This window comes from Ochotona princeps, chromosome 10, assembly GCF_030435755.1.
Source record: "Ochotona princeps isolate mOchPri1 chromosome 10, mOchPri1.hap1, whole genome shotgun sequence".
NCBI lineage: Eukaryota > Metazoa > Chordata > Mammalia > Lagomorpha > Ochotonidae > Ochotona > Ochotona princeps.
Genome location: NC_080841.1, coordinates 36,850,166 through 36,870,316, shown reverse-complemented (window position 1 = coordinate 36,870,316; position 20,151 = coordinate 36,850,166). Strand labels below are relative to the sequence as shown.

At 39.1% G+C, this 20,151-nt stretch overlaps 1 protein-coding gene across 1 annotated transcript in view; it reads right to left on the bottom strand.

Moving 5' to 3' along the window:
• Positions 1-20,151, bottom strand: part of PLXDC2 (plexin domain containing 2) — a 415,329-nt gene that overhangs the window by 188,360 nt on the left and 206,818 nt on the right. Inside the window, exon 3 of the mRNA XM_004578559.3 lies at positions 11,543-11,689. Coding sequence (XP_004578616.2) covers positions 11,543-11,689 — 147 coding nt within the window. The remainder of the gene's footprint in view (positions 1-11,542; positions 11,690-20,151) is intronic.

The following is a 20,151-nucleotide window of genomic DNA, read 5'->3' as shown; positions in this document are numbered from 1 at the left end:
TCCTCCTCTTGGGAGCATTCATAAACTCAAAAACAAAATATAAACATTTTGCAGTTACCTGAAGCTGGCTCAAACAAACCTGAGATTACATGAACTCTCACTATGTGACTTGATCTCTCACACTGCATGATTCGGACAACACATGGCTGACAGCTGCTTGCCTCCAATTGGAAAGTCTGATAATTATTCACATCTTTCATGTGAATATTATTAATTCAGGCAGAGTTCAGAGAATCAGAGAGGTGGAGGGCATGGAAGAAGGTGAAAGGTTTTACAAAGAACCCATACTTTAAGGAAGGTGAGAACCAGAACTTCAGCAGAATCCACGTGTCTTGGAAAGGAAGGCATTGGCTTCACCAGGCTTCTATCTGAGTGTGCAAATGACCACCCTTACACCACAGCTGTATGTTACAGAAGAAGACTTTGAAACTCAAAATCCAAAGCTGTGAGCAATCTCCAGAAAGCATGAAATGGGTTAAAATGATGAAGAGATCTATAACGTATCTTACTCTAGTTAGTGGTACTTATACATCCTGAAATTTTCCACTGGAAGAACTAACGTATGAAGGTAACACAATCATTTGTAAAACAGCTTTAGGGGTCCAATACACCTGAGGGTGTGGCAACTTTGTTATTTTCTTGACCAGTAATCCTCAAACAGGCAAAGGCAGAAATGTTCCCATGAGAGTGTCTCATATAACTTGAAAAGGTCACTTCTTTCCTCAGTTAATTACAGTAAACCCTCTAGGAACAAACTCCTTAGAGGAAATCATTAGAAAATGACTATCTTTTAATTATTTTTTTATAATCTTTACATAGTTGCTTAGGGCACAAAGGGTCAAGGGCTACAGGAAAGTGGGTAAGATCATTGTTTCCACATTCTCTCTCTCTCCTTTTTTTTCTGTATCTGGTGCAAGGGGGGAGATAATGGGAGAAGCTCCACTCCTACTCATCTCAGGGTCCCCGATGTAGGGCGTGCTCTGGAAAATAACTATTTCTATAATGAATGGTTTCAATTAAATAATCGTGCATTAATTATTATTATTAATTTGCAGAAATCTTTAACATTATGTCAGATATGAATTTAAGCATTCTGCAAATGCTAAATCACTTGCTCCTAAGACAAGGCAAATGCTGCTGTTATTCAGCTAAATAATAATCAAGTAATAACAATGAGTAACACTCAAAAAGTCCATGGAAAATGCATATATTGAAAACTATGCATAAAAATCAACATTTTTGGCATAAACGTTACTCTTAATTCCATTTTCCATGGCCTGTTTTTGAAGTATCTCCACATTTCTACTAAATGCAAATAAAGGGATTACAAAAGACAATAACTATTCAGTTACTTTTTGGCAAAGTGGGAACACAGATCCAGGTAATCTGATTCTAATTCTATGTGTTTCAATCCTCTATCAAGTTGTCAATTAACTGATTTGTTAAAATTTGGAATTCAGTGGTCAAAGTTCATTAGAGGAACTAAATAATTCAAACCTTCATTGCAGAAGGAAAGTAAAATTCAGATCTAAGTCAGTCATAACTTCATTGTCCTTTGTCAATGTCTTCGAAAAAATCTATAAATTTCTTCTGTGGGAATCATTTCAAATAAAAGTGACAAAAATATTACAATTCCCTTACTTATTTCTGCACATCCATGAACTTTTCACCTTTTCTACATTTGCCAAATTCTTGATTTTGCAAAATCTAAGTAAACTAATTCTAGTCAATACATCACCCCAGAATGTCTCCCCTGATACCCTCCACCATACCTAGATCCTAACCCACAAGTAATCAGGACTAATGGACTAACCGTGGCCTATTTAACACACTTGAACCCTCTTGGCTTCACTTCAGAGGGATGCTGCATAGGAAATTTCTGGCAATGGTTCATTAAGAGAAAGTGGATAAAGAAGTTTCACTTCTGGTCCCATTAGCATTTTAATGGAGCATCTTCGGAAAAAGAGATGAGGACACCTAATTTCTGAGGCTAAAATTCCAAGCATACTTCAAAAACAACATGCTGAAATGGACTGGAAAGAGACAGATAAAAATAAAGAGTGGTGAGTCTGTGGCACAGTGAAGGTACCACACAGGGCATCTGCATCCCCACCAGCATCTCTATATTTGATTCGGCCTTGGATTCTGCTTCCTGGTTCTGCTGCCAGGTCCTCTTGCCAGTTAGCCTGAGAGGCACCAGCTGACAGCCCAGGTACTAGACTCCTTGCCATTCACAAGAAAGACCTAGCCTGAGCCTGGCCTAGCCCTGGTTGCTTAGGTAATCTGGAGAGTAAACAGGGGATAAAAGATCCCCTTGCCAGTCTATCTCTGTCTTTGTTTCCCTTTCTCTGCCACTCTGCCTTTCCAAAGAAAATAAAAAATAAATTTTAAAAGAGATATTATAAACAGGCATACAAATATTTTAAATGATAATAAAATACTAACTTATGCAGGAAATTCCAATGCTCAATTCTCAAACGCACTAAACTTTTTTCTCTTCTAAAGTTCAAGTTTATTTTCCTGCATATTCACTTTTACAGAACACTGCATTCTTTGATGCCTTGCTAAATATCCCATGCCACAAAACATTTTCCTCCCAAGACAGTCTCATCAAATGTTTATCATTTAATGATTTCAGGATAAACATTCACTTAAGCTAAAATTAAATCGGTGAAAACCTCATGAAGAGTTTTCAGAAGAGATGATCAGTTACAGTTTAGGAAATAGAACCTTGGATGAAGAAAGTAAGGAGAAAACAAACTTTGTTATTCTTTTTTCTCAGTGTTTCATTTGTAACAAACTTGAACTTGGATCTTATGATGCCTAATCCCGGATGGACATTTGAACACCTATTAAGTGACTTAATTGGTTAGCATGTTGAATTGAACACTATGAAGAAACAAAGTTTTTTTTTTAAGATTTATATATTTTTATTGAAAAGGTAGATATACAGAGAGGAGGAGAGACAGAGAGGAAAATCTTTCGTGTGCTGATTCACTCCCCAAGTGATGCAACGGCCGGAGTTGAGCCGATTCATAGCTAGGATTCTGGAGCTTCTTCCAGGTCTCCCACACGGGTGCAGGGTCCGAGGGCTTTGGGCCGTCCTCGACTGATTTTCCAGGCCACAGCAGGGAGTTGGATGGGAACTGGGACAGCCGGGATTAGAACCAGCACCCATATGGGATCTTGGTGCATGCAAGGTGAGGACTTTGGATGCTACCATGTTGGGCCCAGAAACAAACTTTTTAAGAATCTTAGCAAGAATTAAATTACATTTTATAACTATCAGAGTTGCCTAAGTATTCTGAATGTGACTAGGAAGCAATATAAATAATTTTGAATAAATTATTATATATTTCTGAATGCATTTCTTTATAAATGCAAGTACTTAATTAAGCAAAAATGAAGGAGAGACAAACGCAAACACATTCCAATTTGTCATTAAATTAGAGGGAAATTTTATGATCGAAAATATGAAAGGCCATGTTGATTAACAGCAAATGTTTTATTTGAAATAAAGCATCCTAACAGAATACAGAAAGTTTATCAACAACCAAAGTTAAAAACAATCACAGCAACCTATTAAACACTGCATAAAGAACTCAGGCAAGAAAGGTGTGGACTAGACAAAAGACTTGGGAAGAACCCAAATCAAACTGCTTTTCAAAGTAATCACATTTCAACAAGTTTCTGACACACAGGAAAAATAAAATTGTACAATATGAGACAATATCTCATTAAACTACTGTAGGCAGTCATGCTTAGTTCCCTAACACAAACGTTACAAATATAAGATAGGTATAAATACTAGTGAAGCAGTAAATTATTTTTCTGAAAAGCAATCTTTCAAAGAAATTAATTCTTAAAAGACTTTTTATTTTTACTTGAAAGGCAGAGTCATACACAGAGAAAGAGGGAGATAGATATATATGTATATAGAGAGAGAAAAAGAGAGAGAGTTCCTCCATTTCCCAAAGGGCGAGATCTGGGCTGCTCTGAAGCCAGGATCTTGTAGTTTTTTCCTCGTCTCCCACATGAGTTCAGGGGTTAAAGGACTTAAGTCTTCTTCTACTGCTTTCCCAGGACACAAGTAGGGAACTGGGTTAGGAGTGGAGTAGTCAGAAGTTGAACTGGCACTCCTATGGGGTGCTGGTGCCTTACAGGAAAGCTTAACATGCTAGGCCATAGTGCCATCCCCAGAAAACTTAATTTTTAAATGAAGATTTCTAAGTATATTAAAACTATCAGAAAAACTACCAAAGACACTATGATTTTCAATTTACAAGAATCATCACATCAGTAAACTGTTCAAGTTCCATCAAAAGCCTTACTTGCAACAAAATACGATAAAACTAGGAAATAGTACTTAAACCATTTCATTTTGCTGGGTTTTTCTCCAATTGAAAAAAACTTCATTTTCACACAAATCTACGGCAAGACTAAACTTTTTAAACCAGAACATTTTCATGTTTAAAAAAGAATACATTGGCAATTACACAAAGATATAAATGTAAGGCATATTCATTCGATTTTCCAAAATCTTTCTCTTCTTCAATCTAAACATAGCCTTCTAGCAATATCCATTTATCCATCTAGCTCCATATCTACCTGTACATCTATCTACTTACGTCTCAGAGAATATTCAGGAACTCACTCCTTTGGAGATGGCATGATGTTCTCCATCAAACCTCAGGCTCATTCGAGCCACCTTCTCAATTAGAATTAATTATCTATATTTGTATAAGCTTTAGCAAAATTCTGCTAATCAGTTTAGCATGCAAGGAGTGCTCTCCTCTATACCAGGCAAATTCCTCTCCTTTTACCTTTGGCATTAGATATACCTGGTCTTCCTTCCGCAAGAGTCCCGATAAGCAAGCTGAATCAGGACCCCCTTCACTCCTCATGCTTCCTGTTAGTCATTTTTTGTTTCAAGGGACCCCTTCTCTGCTCATGATTATACATCCCGAGTTGTTCACACTGTATTCAAACTGATCCTAGCTCTACATGGAGGTATCTTTCTCTCAAGAAATTGTATTTATGTCTGAACACAATTTACAGTTTTACTGTCTAGTTCTGGCTTTTCTTTGTCAGATATTAATACTTCTTTTGATAGAAAATTAAGGTTAGTGGGGGAAAGTGATATGGTACAACAAGTAAAGCCACTGCTTGGGGTACCAGTGCAACTAGTATATCAGAATGCCCAAGATTGATCACCACCTGTGCTTTGATCAAGTTTCCTGCTAATGCCCCCCAGAGGGAGCAGAAGGTGCTACAAGGACTTGCATTGCTGACACGCACCTGGAGGACCCTAAAGGAGTTCTTAGATCCTGGCTCCAGCTTGCCCCAGCTCCGTTGCCTACATTTCAAAAGTAAACCAGTAAGATATAAGTTCTCATTCTTTCTCTCTCTCTTTCTCAGATAAACGAATAAATCTCAAGAAAAGTGAACATTCAAATATACAATATTCTATATTCAGTTTTCTTTTGTGATTTTTTAGTGTCTTTTCGTAAGTATCCATTTAATTCTCAAAATAGTACTATGTGGAGAGTTTTCCTTTCCTAGCACATTACAAAATGAAGGTGCAGAGAGGCCAGTGCACAAGGACATGAGAGCTGGAGCCACGGTCTCCAGACATCTATCCCGGCCTCCATCCCAAGGGCAGGCTGCTTCTTCAGGGGCCATGGGTCAGAACGGCATTGACTGGGGTTCACAAGACATGCTAATCATATTATGTCTTTTCTTTGAATCAAACTGTATGCCCAGAAATCAGTTAAAGTACGTGGATATTGACATAAGGAAGAAAATCACAACCATATGGAATTTGACAGAGGGGAAGAAACAAGTCCAGGCTGGTCTCTAGGTTGATAGAAACTTCTAGGTCTGCAGTCTAATCATTGTGTGAATTTGAATGAAGGAAAAAACATCCAGATAACTGTAAGAATTTTAATATAAATGTCTGCTTCATTGCTTGCCATATGGCAGGATCTCATACACGTCTTTCATGTTCCTTTACTTAGGAGGCGTGAGCCTTGCTGTCATCTGTTAACGGCAGAACTAGGTTTCGGCATCTGCTTTTTTCTGCAGTGATGACTGGAGAAATGTTATTAATGCAAATAAGACAATAGGAAGATTTCAAAGAATACATTATCCAATTTCTAGTACATATATGTAACATAAATGCTGGTGATTATGGTTCAGATAATAAAAGGGAACAGAGAAAGAGAAAGAAATACATTGTGGTGGGTCAAACGTGAATGAAATGATTTTTTTCTGTACTGAAATTATATATTATTATGAATTACAGAAAAAAGAAAAACGCTTTTTGTATTTCCACTTCTTGAAATATCTATTTAAGATTAAACAAACAAAACAAACAAAAAACACACTGTTTGGACCATATATGCAAGGATGGTAATAGAAGGGGAAATTTCTTTTTTAAAAAATCATGATACCAGGTACGATGCTCCTTCACCCTTCTCTTCCCTACTCTGAGGAGCCTGAGCAGTGGGGGGAAGCTACCCATCAGACAAGCACAACCTCACACACCAGATCTCTTGCTTCACCAGGGACTACAACAGTGAGCTGGGTGCCCCTGGGACCCTCCATATTTAAAATCTACCTTTTCTGGTATAATTTGTTGATAGAACGCATGCTCTTGTACTTGCAAATTATATCAACTGATGTGATAGAATTTGAAAAACCTACGCTTTTCCCCTTAGGGCTTAAATTTAAATCCTGCTTTCAGCCAAATTGACAGAAAGTATTGCATCAAGGATGGATTATGTCCATTAGGAAAAAGCAAAATTGATAATAAATAAATCCAGTTGCCACTTCCCCTTATAGTTAAACCTCGGAGGAAAGCAGCTTTAGGGGTGAAGTGTGTGTGTGTGTGTGTGTGTGTGTGTGTACATGACTGAGCCCCCTGGTCATACTACTACCTTAACATCGCAATTTCCCTCTTTATATCTAACAAACTGATTTTATTTCAGGAAGGAGCAACAGAAATGAAACAAATGGTACCAGGCAGGATTGGAAAGCTAGACAGCCAACCGAGGAAATAAGCAAATATAGACCACCCTGCAATATGGAAAGCTCAGTTATATGTGACAATCATACTTATGAATTAAGTTATAATTTTTAATATCCTAACAACTGTATAAGTTCTAAAACTAAAAGAAACTTAAATGAAGCACTGTAAATGGTGCAATCCCTCCCAAAGAAAAAGTAATATTATCAGTATTACAAATGGAAATGTATGCCAAAGCATGCTTGTCAGTGTGTGTGCACATGCTTAGAAACAGAGAGGGGGAGGGGAGGGAATGAGAGGAGGTGGTGGAAGAGAGAGAGACACAGAGAGCAGGAGAGAGGAAGAACACAGTCAGGGCCATTTGGGCGTCCTTGTGGATTTGTGGGTGAGTGGTGCCCTCTTGACTGGGCTTCCCCTTCAATGTTCCCAAATTCAAGGGGCTTTTGATATATTACCTATTCCTATCCTGAAATTTCCCTACTTTACACTTCCATAGTATTTCTGTTCACATTTCTAAAGTTGCTATTATGTTACGAGCTGCTTAAAGCTTAGCGGCCCAGGTACAGAGGGAACAAGAAACCAAAAAACACAAGTCACATAGCTAGATACAGGCAGAAGAAAATCTAACTTTTGAACATAAAGTGACCAGACCAGGATGGGTAACTAAAAGCTGCATTATTTCAGAAGCCAGGGGTCCATGGGACTTGGGTAGGCAAGTAGCTAGTGAGCAGCAAGGAACTAAGAACTGTCTGTTCTCCAGCTACCTGCACTGGCCAAAGCCCCCTCCCCTTTCTGTCCATTCAACACTGCTGAAAGTTGTGGAACCACTGCTCAGGCAGCTGAGCCTTGCTTTTCCACCATGCACCGGACACCACCCAGGCCACTGTCCTGGAGAAAACCACCCAGGAGGGCTGCAGCCCCACCCTAAACCTTTGCCCGCTTTGAAAATCCAATCAAACCCTGCTCAAGTATTACCCCTCTTCCTACAAAAGAAGTACCCTACCCTGCCTCGGTGGAGACAATCACCCCTCATGAGGTTGCTAGCATTCCCATCTGAATGTGCGCCTCCCCTCTGCCCATCCGTGAATCCTGCTTTCCTCTCACCTGTACACCAGCCAGTTGTATTTCTACAAGTAGGAACACAAGAACCTGGACCAAGTTTATCAGAGGGTCTCTGGGAGTCCTTTGGGTTGGGATCCTTATCCTCACAGCTACATTGACTAGGAAGATCCAGGTGCTGAAGTCCATCTTGCTAACTATCATCCTAAACTGCTTGGCTCCAAGTGCTCACACTCAGAACTCACTTCAAAACAGGTACTTACCAGTTTTCCCCACGTGATTCACATGCTTTCCAAGATACCCCACTGGGAGCACAGCTGGAGCTAGCACTCCTGTTTCTTTAGCTGGTCACCCACACAAACAAAGCCTTTCTTTGCTCAGAAGTCTCATTTCACAGATAGGTCTTTGTGTGCGCTGGCAACAAACCTACATCATTAAGTAGCAATGTATATATTTCTGTCGGTAGTGATGTGTGCTTTCTAGTGAATACAGCCTCTTATTGTTTCCATGGAAAGCTAAGAACCACATTATCTCAATGGCAGAGAAACTAAAACAAAAACTTCTAATTATTATATGCATTTAAAAATCAATGTCTGGAATTCCAGACTACAAGCAGAACCTCAAGTGCCACCACTTACGCTTAGACCTACTATGCGTATTGAACACTACAGTGCTACAGGTCATCTAGAGCATCATAATTTTTCCTTGAGACTACTAAGCCAGAGAACAAAGCATTTTAAATGGGGAGGGAAGACAGAAAGTGTCTCACTTTGGGGCAAAACATGGAACAAAAACAGTGGTCTCATTTGTGTTTAAGGAAAAAAATCAGGAGACATTCTCCCGGACAAAAAGTGTTTCTCAGTCTAGAGAAAAAACCCACAGAGCAGTGACTAACACTAGCAGTGGGCCACTTTGAGGAACCCTCTGGGCCATATGACAGTGTTCAAACTTCTGTAAAGTTTATTTTATGGTATTAGTTACTGTGGTACAATGGAAAGATTGTCAAGCGAAATGAATTCCAATCTAATCTTTCTCATTTCCTCTTCTTTTGAAGATCTCTTCAAAATCCCACAGTGAATAATTTCAGAATCTCTCATGTTGCCTGCAGTTACTGAGTAGGGAAAAGAAAAGGTCAATGGAATTCAGTCAGGGGAGGTGGCTACTTTGCTTCCTTCTTGGAGTTCAAAACTGGGTGTTCTGGCTGGCGCTGTGGCATACTGTTTGAGACACCAGCATCTCTTATTGGAATGCCAGTTAGAATGTCAGCTACTACTTGTGGTCTAGCTTCCTGGAAAGTCAGCAGAACATGGCACAAGCACATGGGCCCCAGATTCCCCTGTGGGAGACTATAACAGAGTTCCTAGCTCCTGGCTTCAGCCTGGTCCAGGCCTAGTCCCTGCAGGCATTTTAGGAATGAGCCAGCAAATGGAAGGCAGTTATTAACCCTTGTATCCTCCCTTCCTGCCTCCCTCCCCTTCTCTCTCCTTCCCTCTTCTCTCCCTATCTCCCAGCCCTGCTCCATTAATGTCATTCTGCCTGAAGTAAATACATAAATATTTTTAAAGAGTGTTTTACATTGAAAATTAAATGACCCATCATGGTGAACTACAGTTAATCTCTATTTAATGGTTGCAATTAACTCCCTGATGCAGGAACTTCAACACACAATGCAGGCCACTGCCAAAAAAGTCAATATTTAGTATTTATAAGATCAATGTTTCTCCAAATAACTTCAGTCATTGACTGTATTAGTTCTATATTTATAACAACAATGACAATAGCATTCAAAAAGTTGTTTTGCTTTCACATTTGTTGAGTTACATTAGACTAAACATGACTGGCTTTCAATGATGAAAAAAAATGTCCTTTATGCAGGTCAGTGAAGCCAAATAACTTTTGAGATATTAAATGTGGAATTACTATAAAACAATTACAACATAACATTTGGAGAAGTAGATATGATCAATTTTAGGCATATAGTGTAACACTTATATACGCTAGTTTTACCATAATTAGTGGGAGAATCTTAAAAAGTTTACGTGTCCAAAGTTCAGTTTTCTCATGTGTATTACTTTAATATTACCTCTTGAGTCACAGGATTGTGAAGACTGAAAAGAATAACCCGTTTTAGTATTCAGTTTGGCACATACAACAATGACCACGTTGGATGGGAAAAGATGGGATAATACCCTCTCCTAATTGTCACAGATGCTGAATCAACACCACAGAACAGATAAATAATTCTTGTAAAGAAACACACTTAGTAATACTGACAGTAAGCTCAAAATGTCAACTTTTCATGCAGGCAGTTGCCGTAGTGGTTGAGATGCCTTTGGGGGGGCCATGTTGAATTCCCAGGTTCACTTCTTAGCTTTAATCCCAACAGTCCTGCTGATGCTCACTCAGTGAGGCAGCACATTGTTAACTGACACAGTTGGTCCCTGCCACCCATGTGGAAAATGCCACCTGAGTTCCCAGCTCCTGGTTTCTGCCTGGCTTCATCCTGTGTACTGTGGGCATTTGGGGCATAAATACATGGATGGAAGACCTTTATGTTTCCGTGTCTTTTTCTTTCAAATACATGATAATTCTTGATTAGCTAATACTAATTTGATATATTCTAGATCATAATTCAGTGTACAAATGAAGTTTTCAAAAAGTTCATGGGAAGTCTGAGCTGTTAAAACAATACAGTTCTCAAAAACCTTTGTATCAAAGTAATTTAACTCTATTTTTCATAAACTTTCAAAAACCATTCATTTATTATTTAAAACACAGACACAGAAAGAGGGAGACAGACAGATTTCTACCTTCTGGTTCACCCCGCAAATGCTCTAAGTGTTGGCCACAGCTAGGGATGGGTCAGGCTGAATCCAAGAACCAGGACACTAGGAGCGTCATCCAGGTCTCACATGCAGGACTCAAGCTTCTGAACCGTCATCTGCTGCCTCTCAGGCATGTTGTTAAGGAAATGAATCAAAAGTATGGAATAGCCAAAATGGGATCAAGCACTTTGATATAGGATGCAGGCACCCTAAACAGTGTCTGAACCTGCTATCCCACAAAGCCAACTTCATTCACAAGCTATTTGAGGCACCCTCATATATTATCTGAATAATAGTATTTTGGGTTGAATACTGCTCAAAGTAAAGGAGAAATAAGTGTATATAAGATGGAAGCTAACACATTCATGTACATGTCTTAAAGTGTACCATAAACTCCCTCATTAAAAAAAACTAAAGATAACCCAATATAAACACCAGCAGTGTATTGAGTATATATAATTCCTCAGACATATTAAAATTGGTTCAATTCATAGTGGTTTATCAAAATAATTCATTTTTGTTACTATCCAAAATGTAGTATACTAATCTAAATTGCACTGATAGAATTGAATATACTTGCAAAACAATCATAACAGCAAGTTAGTGAAGGAATGATGGTTAAGGCACTTACTGCAGCTTGTCGATGCGTATTGGATAATATTCCATGAATCTTCACCTTGTCTTTTTCCATTTGGTCTATGTTCACCCACAGATCCCGGCTGGCAGAGTCTGACGGACCATATATTCGAGATATATAATAATTATGATCTGTATCCTCCTGCAAAGATAAGGAACAATGTACATCAAGAACAAAAGTCTTGTTTCTACAATTCTGCATTTAAAGAAATGTGGAAATTTTAAAATTTAGTAGCCTTCAATGCTGTCAAGGTGTCTGTATAACATTTGAAGGAAATAATCAAAGATAAATATATACAATTAGCATTATATGTATGCTAATTAATGTAATTATATGTGTTACATGATAGTATAAATAACTAGTAACCAATTATAGAAGAAATGTTAAATATGTAAAATTAGAAGCAAATACATTCCATAGACAAGTCTTTTCAACCACAGTAATGATACTTTTATAACTGGCAACAAAACAAAAATGTCCCTTTTAGAAATATTTACTGAAAGCTTGAGCTATAATTACTTGAGTAACCACAAATTAAAAATAAGATTAGATCAGAACCTGCTCTCAAGTGATTATTTTAGGAATGGAAATTTTACATTTCCCCTTTTTTGGCTTATTAAATTTTTCTTTTGTTTAGATTCTTATTATTGGCATTGCCATGGTGTTTAGCCCAAAATCTTTATGGAATATCTTTCTCACTCAATAAAGATATCATAATGTCATAAAAGACAATTTGGCTTTAGAAAGTCTGGAAAAATTATTGGCCAATTATAATTGAATAGTTTTTTATCATAAAATCCATTTGTGTTCATCAATTTTAAGAGTCACTCGACAGAATATATTTTATTTTTTAAAGATTTATTCAGTTTATTACAAAGTCAGATATACAGAGAGGAGGAGAGACAGAGAGGAAGATCTTCCGTCCAATGATTCACTCCCCAAGTGAGCCGCAACGGGCCGGTGCATGCCGATCCAATGCTGGGAACCAGGAACCTCTTCCAGGTCTCCCACGCGGGTGCAGGGTCCCAAAGCATTTGGGCCATCCTCGACTGCTTTCCCAGGCCACAGGCAGGGAGCTGGATGGGAAGCAGAGCTGCCGGGATTAGAACCGGCGCCCATATGGGATCCCAGCGCGTTCAAGGCGAGGACTTTAGCCGCTAGGCCATGCCGCCGGGCCCGACAGAATATATTTTAAACATTCAGGTATTTGTATAAAATATTTATACATATCTCTGATTTGAATAACAAAGTTGTAGATGTGAATTTTTTCTAATGCCATTTATTTCCTAAGTGCTAAGAAAAATGTAATTACACTTGAGAAACCTAATCACAAAAGAATTCTGTGTACTTTTTCACACGTCATTAGGCATACACATACACAAAACATTGATCCCAGAAGGAAAGGATGTTCTGACTAGTAATCTAAATCATTTTTCCACCTCATGCCTAAAAGAAAATTTCTGACTCAAAGTGTAACCGCTAAGAACAGGGGTTAAATATCAACAATTTACCTCCAATTAAACTGCATTACATATAAATGATATGTGCATCCACAGAGAATTGGAAGATGAAGAAAAAAGGAGAAACAAAGAAACCAAAAGACACCTCATGGGTTTCTAAGAGTCACTTCCACATATCATAATGCTGACTGGGTGCTACAAGAGTAAAAGGCACTGAGGTTGTGACTCCAAACATGCATTCATTGTGAACGTGCAAACTCTTCACTGTCTCTTACTGCACCGGAAGCTTCCAGGATGGGTACCTTCCTGGAGGCTGGGTACAAACCATTGTACACTCGTCTTTCTACTGCCCATGTGGTATGGGCAGGCATGACCACATGACCTAAGAAGTTCTTGTTGGCCAGCCATTCAGGAGTTTAGGGATGGACAATCAGATTCCCCTTTATTCTGAATATGGGTATTTGTAGGTATGAGACTTGGCACCACTGTCTACGAGAAAACTCTGCCCAAAGATTCAAGGATCACAAAGATAAAGAACCATGAACACTGTGAAGAAAAATAAAGTAAAATCTACTGTTGGTCTGGTGCATTTTGATAAACCATTAGGTCTCTTTACATCATTTCTTTTTATTTTTAATTAACACAAAGAACTGTACATATTTATGAGGCGCCATCTCAGGTTTCAGTACATGTAAGTTTTGTGGAATGTCCCCTCAGAATAAAGATATCTATCTGCTCAAACATTTAACAGTTTTCTCTCTCTCTCTCTCAAGAGAAACACATAGTACTTGATCACTATCGACAGTCATCCTACTGTGCAACAGAACACCAGAACTTTTTATTACTATCTAACTAGTACATAGCACCCATTAATCAGTCTTTCCACATCCCTCCCTGCCCCCTGCTCTATTGTGAAATCACTGTAAGTTAGATTATTGTCAACCAAAAGGATCCTAGTCAGAAATTAAGTTTCTCTCACTTGCAACCAAACCTATGTCACATGAAATAAAGAAATCTTGACAGATTTATAGACCCTGATAGCAAACAACTCCTCTTCAATTCTGCAATTCTGGGTACTCAGACAGCAGAGACAGAACCTGTCAGGAATAATCAGATCTGACCAATTTGATAATTGCTCTTTCAATTTTACAATGAATGGTTATCAAAGGGTGATGTGAAGAAAACATTCAATGAGTTTAAATAAAATCTTGGGGATTTTTATTTCTGTCAAATCCCCATGTTGAGAGTGAGTCCTCTTTGTGAGAAGTTCTTGTCAGCACAGAATTAGAGTTCAGCATAATTGGTGAGATTAACATTTCTAAAACTGAAACTAGCTAAACAGTCTCGAATTTATCACAATGTACAAGACTGCCACTGCATGTAAATAATGAATGAGCAGTACAAAATAGTCATCATTTTGCCTAATTACAATGTATAGTGCTAATATGGCTATTTGAAACATACCTTCATTTTGACTTAAATTAGAGCTGCCAAATATCACATGTTTGAAACACTGAAATGGTTGAAAACTAGAGCTTGGTATTTGACTTCCACAGTTCAAGCTTGCCTAGCTGTTATGGTAACTTTCATTCAAAGAGGAAAACAATTTATTGTTAACCAAGGAAAGTAGAGACACAAGTTGTTAAATTTCAAAGAGGTATTTGGCTCAGATACTCAGGAAGTCATAAAATAGATGTCTCAAAAATGTGACATTTGAGCACCACTAAATTATTCAAACCACATCTTGTGTTTTTATAAGAATGATGGTACTTAAAGAATTGTCAAAAGCCACTGCAGGCACAAAGGTTTTCATTTTCTGCTCAAAAGCAAAATATTTCTAGCACCACATAAAATAAAACAAAACATTTCTGTGATATACTAAGTTGCCAATTCATTTAGGAAACCAGCTGCTACTGAGAGTGGAGTGCACATTGGGAGGTTATAAATCCTATAAATCCATGTTATTCAAAAATGCCTGAAAATGTACATCTGTGGACAGAGGACACTACTAAAAAGACAGAGGGAAAGTTATGGTAGCTAGAATCTAGCCATTCTGCAGCACCCGGTCTACATAATACTTATCCCAAATACTGCCTTCTTTTCTAATGAGTGTTGAAGCAATTTGATGTAGGTGATGTTTGCAGACGCCTCACCTCACATTGCCTAACACAGAAATGACATCTGAACTTCAAATGTACTCATTAAGATTAAAAAAAGTCAAGAACATATTGCAGATCATTCCTGACTTCGATATACATGGATACATGAAAAACAGTTAAAATTCTTAAGCTAATTAACAGTGAATCAACCGGCTATCTTGAAGATCTTTCTATAACAGACAAAACGATATTACAATCTGAATAGTTCTTGCTTGTCAATAAGTGTATTATACTCTTACAAATGGTTTCACAAGTAATATACAGTCTGTGAAAGCGAGTTATCTTAAAATCTTATCCACATCTACTGTATTGCTAAGAAATTGCTTAAAGGAGCTTTTTAGGATCTTAAAAACCATGTTAACAGAAGAAATCAAAAGGATATAATAAAGCAACAAAAGTAGAGTGAACTGACAATACTCCAACAAAAAGCAAACATCAAAGAGATGAATCAATCAGTAGTAACATGAGCAGAATAAACATGAGTAAATTACTGGTCAGCACAGAAGAAACAATGTTCACACACATACACACACACACACACACACACACAGACAACATGAAACAGAAAAGAAAATGTGAGAGAAATATTTAAGACACATATATATATGCTGAATGTTTATAGCCCCTTTCTCCAGATCAGATGCTGAAAGCCCAAACCCCAGTATTGCTGCATTTGCAGAGAGGTTTTTCATGGCAATAGTGAAGGCTAAATAGCTAACAGGATGGGGCCTGAGGAAAAAGACTGTACAGTTATTCTGTCTCTCTCTCCTTCCCTTTACATATTTCATTGTCTGGTTCATCCTCCATCTCAGTTTCACTCCTTTCACAATCCCTCCCTGTCTCCTATAAGCACAGAGTCAGGAGGTGGCTATCTACAAGTGAAAAGAGGAACCTCAACGAAAATCCAGAATCCAATCAGTTCTCACCCTGATCTGGGGCTGTTATCCCCCCTAGAATTGCAAGAAAACAAATTTCTATTGTTCAGTCCAATCAATGGTCTTTTGTTATGCTTTCCCAAGCTGACAAGATATGACACCACCATACAATTACATGTGGGAGAAAAGGAAATTAGATATTTTTTATGTACACTGTAAGCACTGAAAGACAAATTTTTATATCTTAGAACTTTTTCTAATATACCATGCACTATAAAGTTTTTAGTGAAGCTCCTCAAAGATTAAACAAAGAAAAGTAAGCCTTACAGATATTTAGAAAGAAAATAATATTATTTTCCAAGAGGGGAAAAAAAACATTGGATGGTCTCTGAACTTTTTTTTAAGATTTATTTATTTTTATTGGAAAGGTGGATATACAGAGAGGAAGAGAGACAGAGAGGAAGATCTTCTGTTTGATGGTTCTCTCTCTAAGTGACCACAACAGCTGGAGCTGAGCCAATCCGAACCCAGGAACCCAGACCCTCTTCTGGGTCTCCCACGTGGGTGCAGGGTCCCAAGGCTTTGGGCTGTCCTCGACTGCTTTTCCCAGGCCACAATCAGGGAGCTGGACGGAAAGCAGGGCCACCAGGATTAGAACCGGCGCCCATTTGGGATCCAGGTGTGTGTAAGGCGAGGACCTTAACCACTACGCTATCACGCCATGCCCATCTCTGAACTTCTTGCAAGTGTATAGCATAAATGTCTATAGCATCTCAAAGACTGAAAGTATAACTCAAGAATTTTTTTCCAACAAAGTTGGCACTCACATATTAAGGCAACCAACTTATTTCTAACTACAACATGTCCCACCAAAGAAACTTGTTAAAACAAAAATCACAACACTTAACCATATGATCAAACTGACCAAGAGTGAGTCAAAAGAACCTATCACAGATTGCATAGAACTGTCAGTTTCATCTAGGATGTGGCTATACATAGGAATGGACACACTGTACCAAACATTCTGACTCTGGGCTATAACTCCACAAAAATGGTGATGAGCAAAATTACATGATTTAGTCACCATGGGTGAAAATCAGAATGTAATTGCTACCAGTCATGCAACTCTAAAAAATCTACTGTTTCATAACTGGTAATCAATAGGTCAATCTGAAAGTATAGTTCTAAAAGGAAAAGGCTTGGGGCCTGTGTTGTGGCATAGCAAGTACAGCCTGGGTTGCAGGCATCCCATATGGGCACTGGTTCCTGCCATTCTCCTGGCTCAGAGCTGGCAGTTGAGGCCATCTGGGAAGCAAACAGCATATGGAAGATCATATCTCTTTCACTTTTCCTATCTCTCCCTACCCTGTTCTCCCACCCATGCAACTCTTCCAGAATAAATTAGTAAATCTTCTAACAAAGTAGAAAGTTCAAAATGTTGTTTTCCAGATGACCTTTATTTACAAAAAAAAAAGATGCATGATGTTTTAGGGCAAAAATCTGAAACTAGTAGACTACCAACTGCATGCATACCATGAAAGACAATGGGCAAAAATTAAAGCCCATTGTCTTTCAGGATATAACCTCAATTTTCAAAATTACAACTATCCAAATGTAATCTCAAATATTTTTTCTTACTTTTTGACCTTTTATATGAGAGTGTATAGAAGATAGCTGCCGCATACCAACTGATTACTACAGGTTATAGGATATAAACAGTCTTTCTCCCATGATCTGCAGTATTTAATTATTTTATAATGAACATGTTATATACACCCAGTGTCTTTACTTTTGTTTTTGTTCATAGGAAGCACTAGAAAGTGCCCCAAAGGTAGTAATTGTTGGTTTTCTGGTATCAAATTACCAATGAAAATATATAGTAGCAGAGGATGACTTGCTGAGAGAGAGGTGTGGGCAGCTATTTAAATCATATTAATTTCTTTATTACCAAAACGTAGGTGATAGTATTTAACTTTATTTTTGATAGGCTTTCAAATAATCAAATTAAACAAAAACATATAAACATATTTTAAAAGAATGTGAACAGACTACAAAGCATTTAATATTGTTAAATCAGCCCTAGATACTCTGAGAATGATAGGAACAATTATGTTTGAATAGCCTTAAGAATATATCAGCAAACAACGTATTAATGCCCTCTTCAGACACTAAGAACAATTACATGGAATTTAGTTCAATTTATTGTTATAATGTTTGAGTTAAAATCATCCATCTATTCTTCTTGGTTAGATCAGAATAATATACTACTTCTCACTGTGTATATTTTTGCGTGGCGCTTCAATTTTTTTTTTTTTTTTATAATCCATTTTATTGTATTGTTGTTGACAATCTTTACATAGTTAACTATGGTTGAAGGAAAATCAAGAAAGAGAAGAAAAAAAAAAAAAGGTTCAGGGGGATAGGGAGGTGGGCAATGCTATTATGTCCATATTGTTTCCATCATGTATCTGAGGTAAAAGGGGATATTGAGGGAGAAGCCCCACCCGGTTTCCCGCCCACCCCAAGTCTCGGATGTGGGGCATGCTCTGAGATATGTGCTCAAGTGGAGTTAATAGTTCTCCAGTTATGAGTCACTGCCAGTTTCGCTCGATGAGGTGGTCCACTGATTGATATGGTCCATCATGAAGTCTCCATTTGTCCCATATTTCGCTGCCAACATGTAGCTGAGATGAATGATTGTCCTATTCTGTCTTCTGTCTTTTCTTGGTTAGAATTCTGAGTCCAGCAGTTCAAGTGGGGAGATCTCCAAAGATACTTTGAGGTATTCCCAGACCAGATTCTTGTATGTTCTAGCAAGCACAGGGCCCGGCACAGTCCATCACCCTGGTCAGCTGGTGGTTGCAATTGCTGTGTTGGTTCTGTTTTCAGTCCCGAGTTGCACTGGAACCAATGGGTGTTGCAGTCCAGTCTGGTTCGGCCCTTACATCAACCAGTGGTAGCTGCAGCCTAGTCGGGGCGACCCACAATAACCCCCACCAAGCCTGCCCCCTACCCTGGTTTGCCAATTTGTGTAGCAGAAGACCAGTCTGTCCCCCATCCCATTTGGCTCTGGTACTTGTCAATGGGTATTAAAGCTTAGTTCTATCTAATCGACTCAACCATCCAGCCCTCACAGATGTTGTTGAGTGCCTCTGTCTAGCCATCCCAGCCCCGGTCCTAGTTTTCATGCCCTCCCACGGGAATAGTGACCCAAGAAGGGGGAACCCACTTTTTCCCTCCCAGGTCTCTCTGTCCCGGTTTATGCACTCTTTAGGTGGTCCTGTGATTTGACTCGACAGAATTAGTCCCCAGTGCCAGCTTCTGCCAGCTGATGCTGTGGCCCTGATCTTGTCCACATGCAGCGCACAGGTGTTGTAGCCTTGCTTAGTCGTGTCTGTCTCTATCCCAGCCAACACTCCCCAGTGGGAGTGGTTGTCCAGCGAGGGGACCAGCCCCTTAACCCCCCCGCCAGCTCTGCCCCTCCCTTCCTGGATCTCAAGTGTGCTGGATGGGTGCTGCATTCATATCCAGTACAGGCAACCACGCCCTGGCGTTCCAGAATGTGTACTGGTTTTGTCGCAACCAAACCCGGCCCATTCCACACTCTGTTCTGGTGATCGGATTTGCCAGAGGATGACATGAACTGATTCAGCCTGGCCTGCTCCTGACCCATGCCGAATGCATGCCAGTGGGAAACTTTCCATGGCCTATTCTGGGCTGTTTCCAATCAGGCTTCTCGCGCTTACCTGCAGGGACTGTGTCCTGCCAGAGGAGTTGCCCAGGCTCCTCCATCAGAACCCCTCCCAATGCCAGATTTTGCGCTTGCCAGGGGGTTCTTGAGCCAACCCTACTCAGTTCACCTCCTGTCCTAGCAGGAACAGTGGCTTTTCCTGGCTGGCTTTCACCCCATTCTGACTCTTGTTGTTGGATGTTTCAGCCCAGCCATGGCTCGTCCATACCCACATACAGCTCACACATGGCTCAGAAGGGGATTGAGACCCAGCCTAGTCAGTCCCACATCTACCCTGTTTCTCCATAACACCAGATGGTGCTGGGATCTGAACCGGCCTGGTGCATCCAATCCCAGCCCACACTAGTGCCTCGGGTGA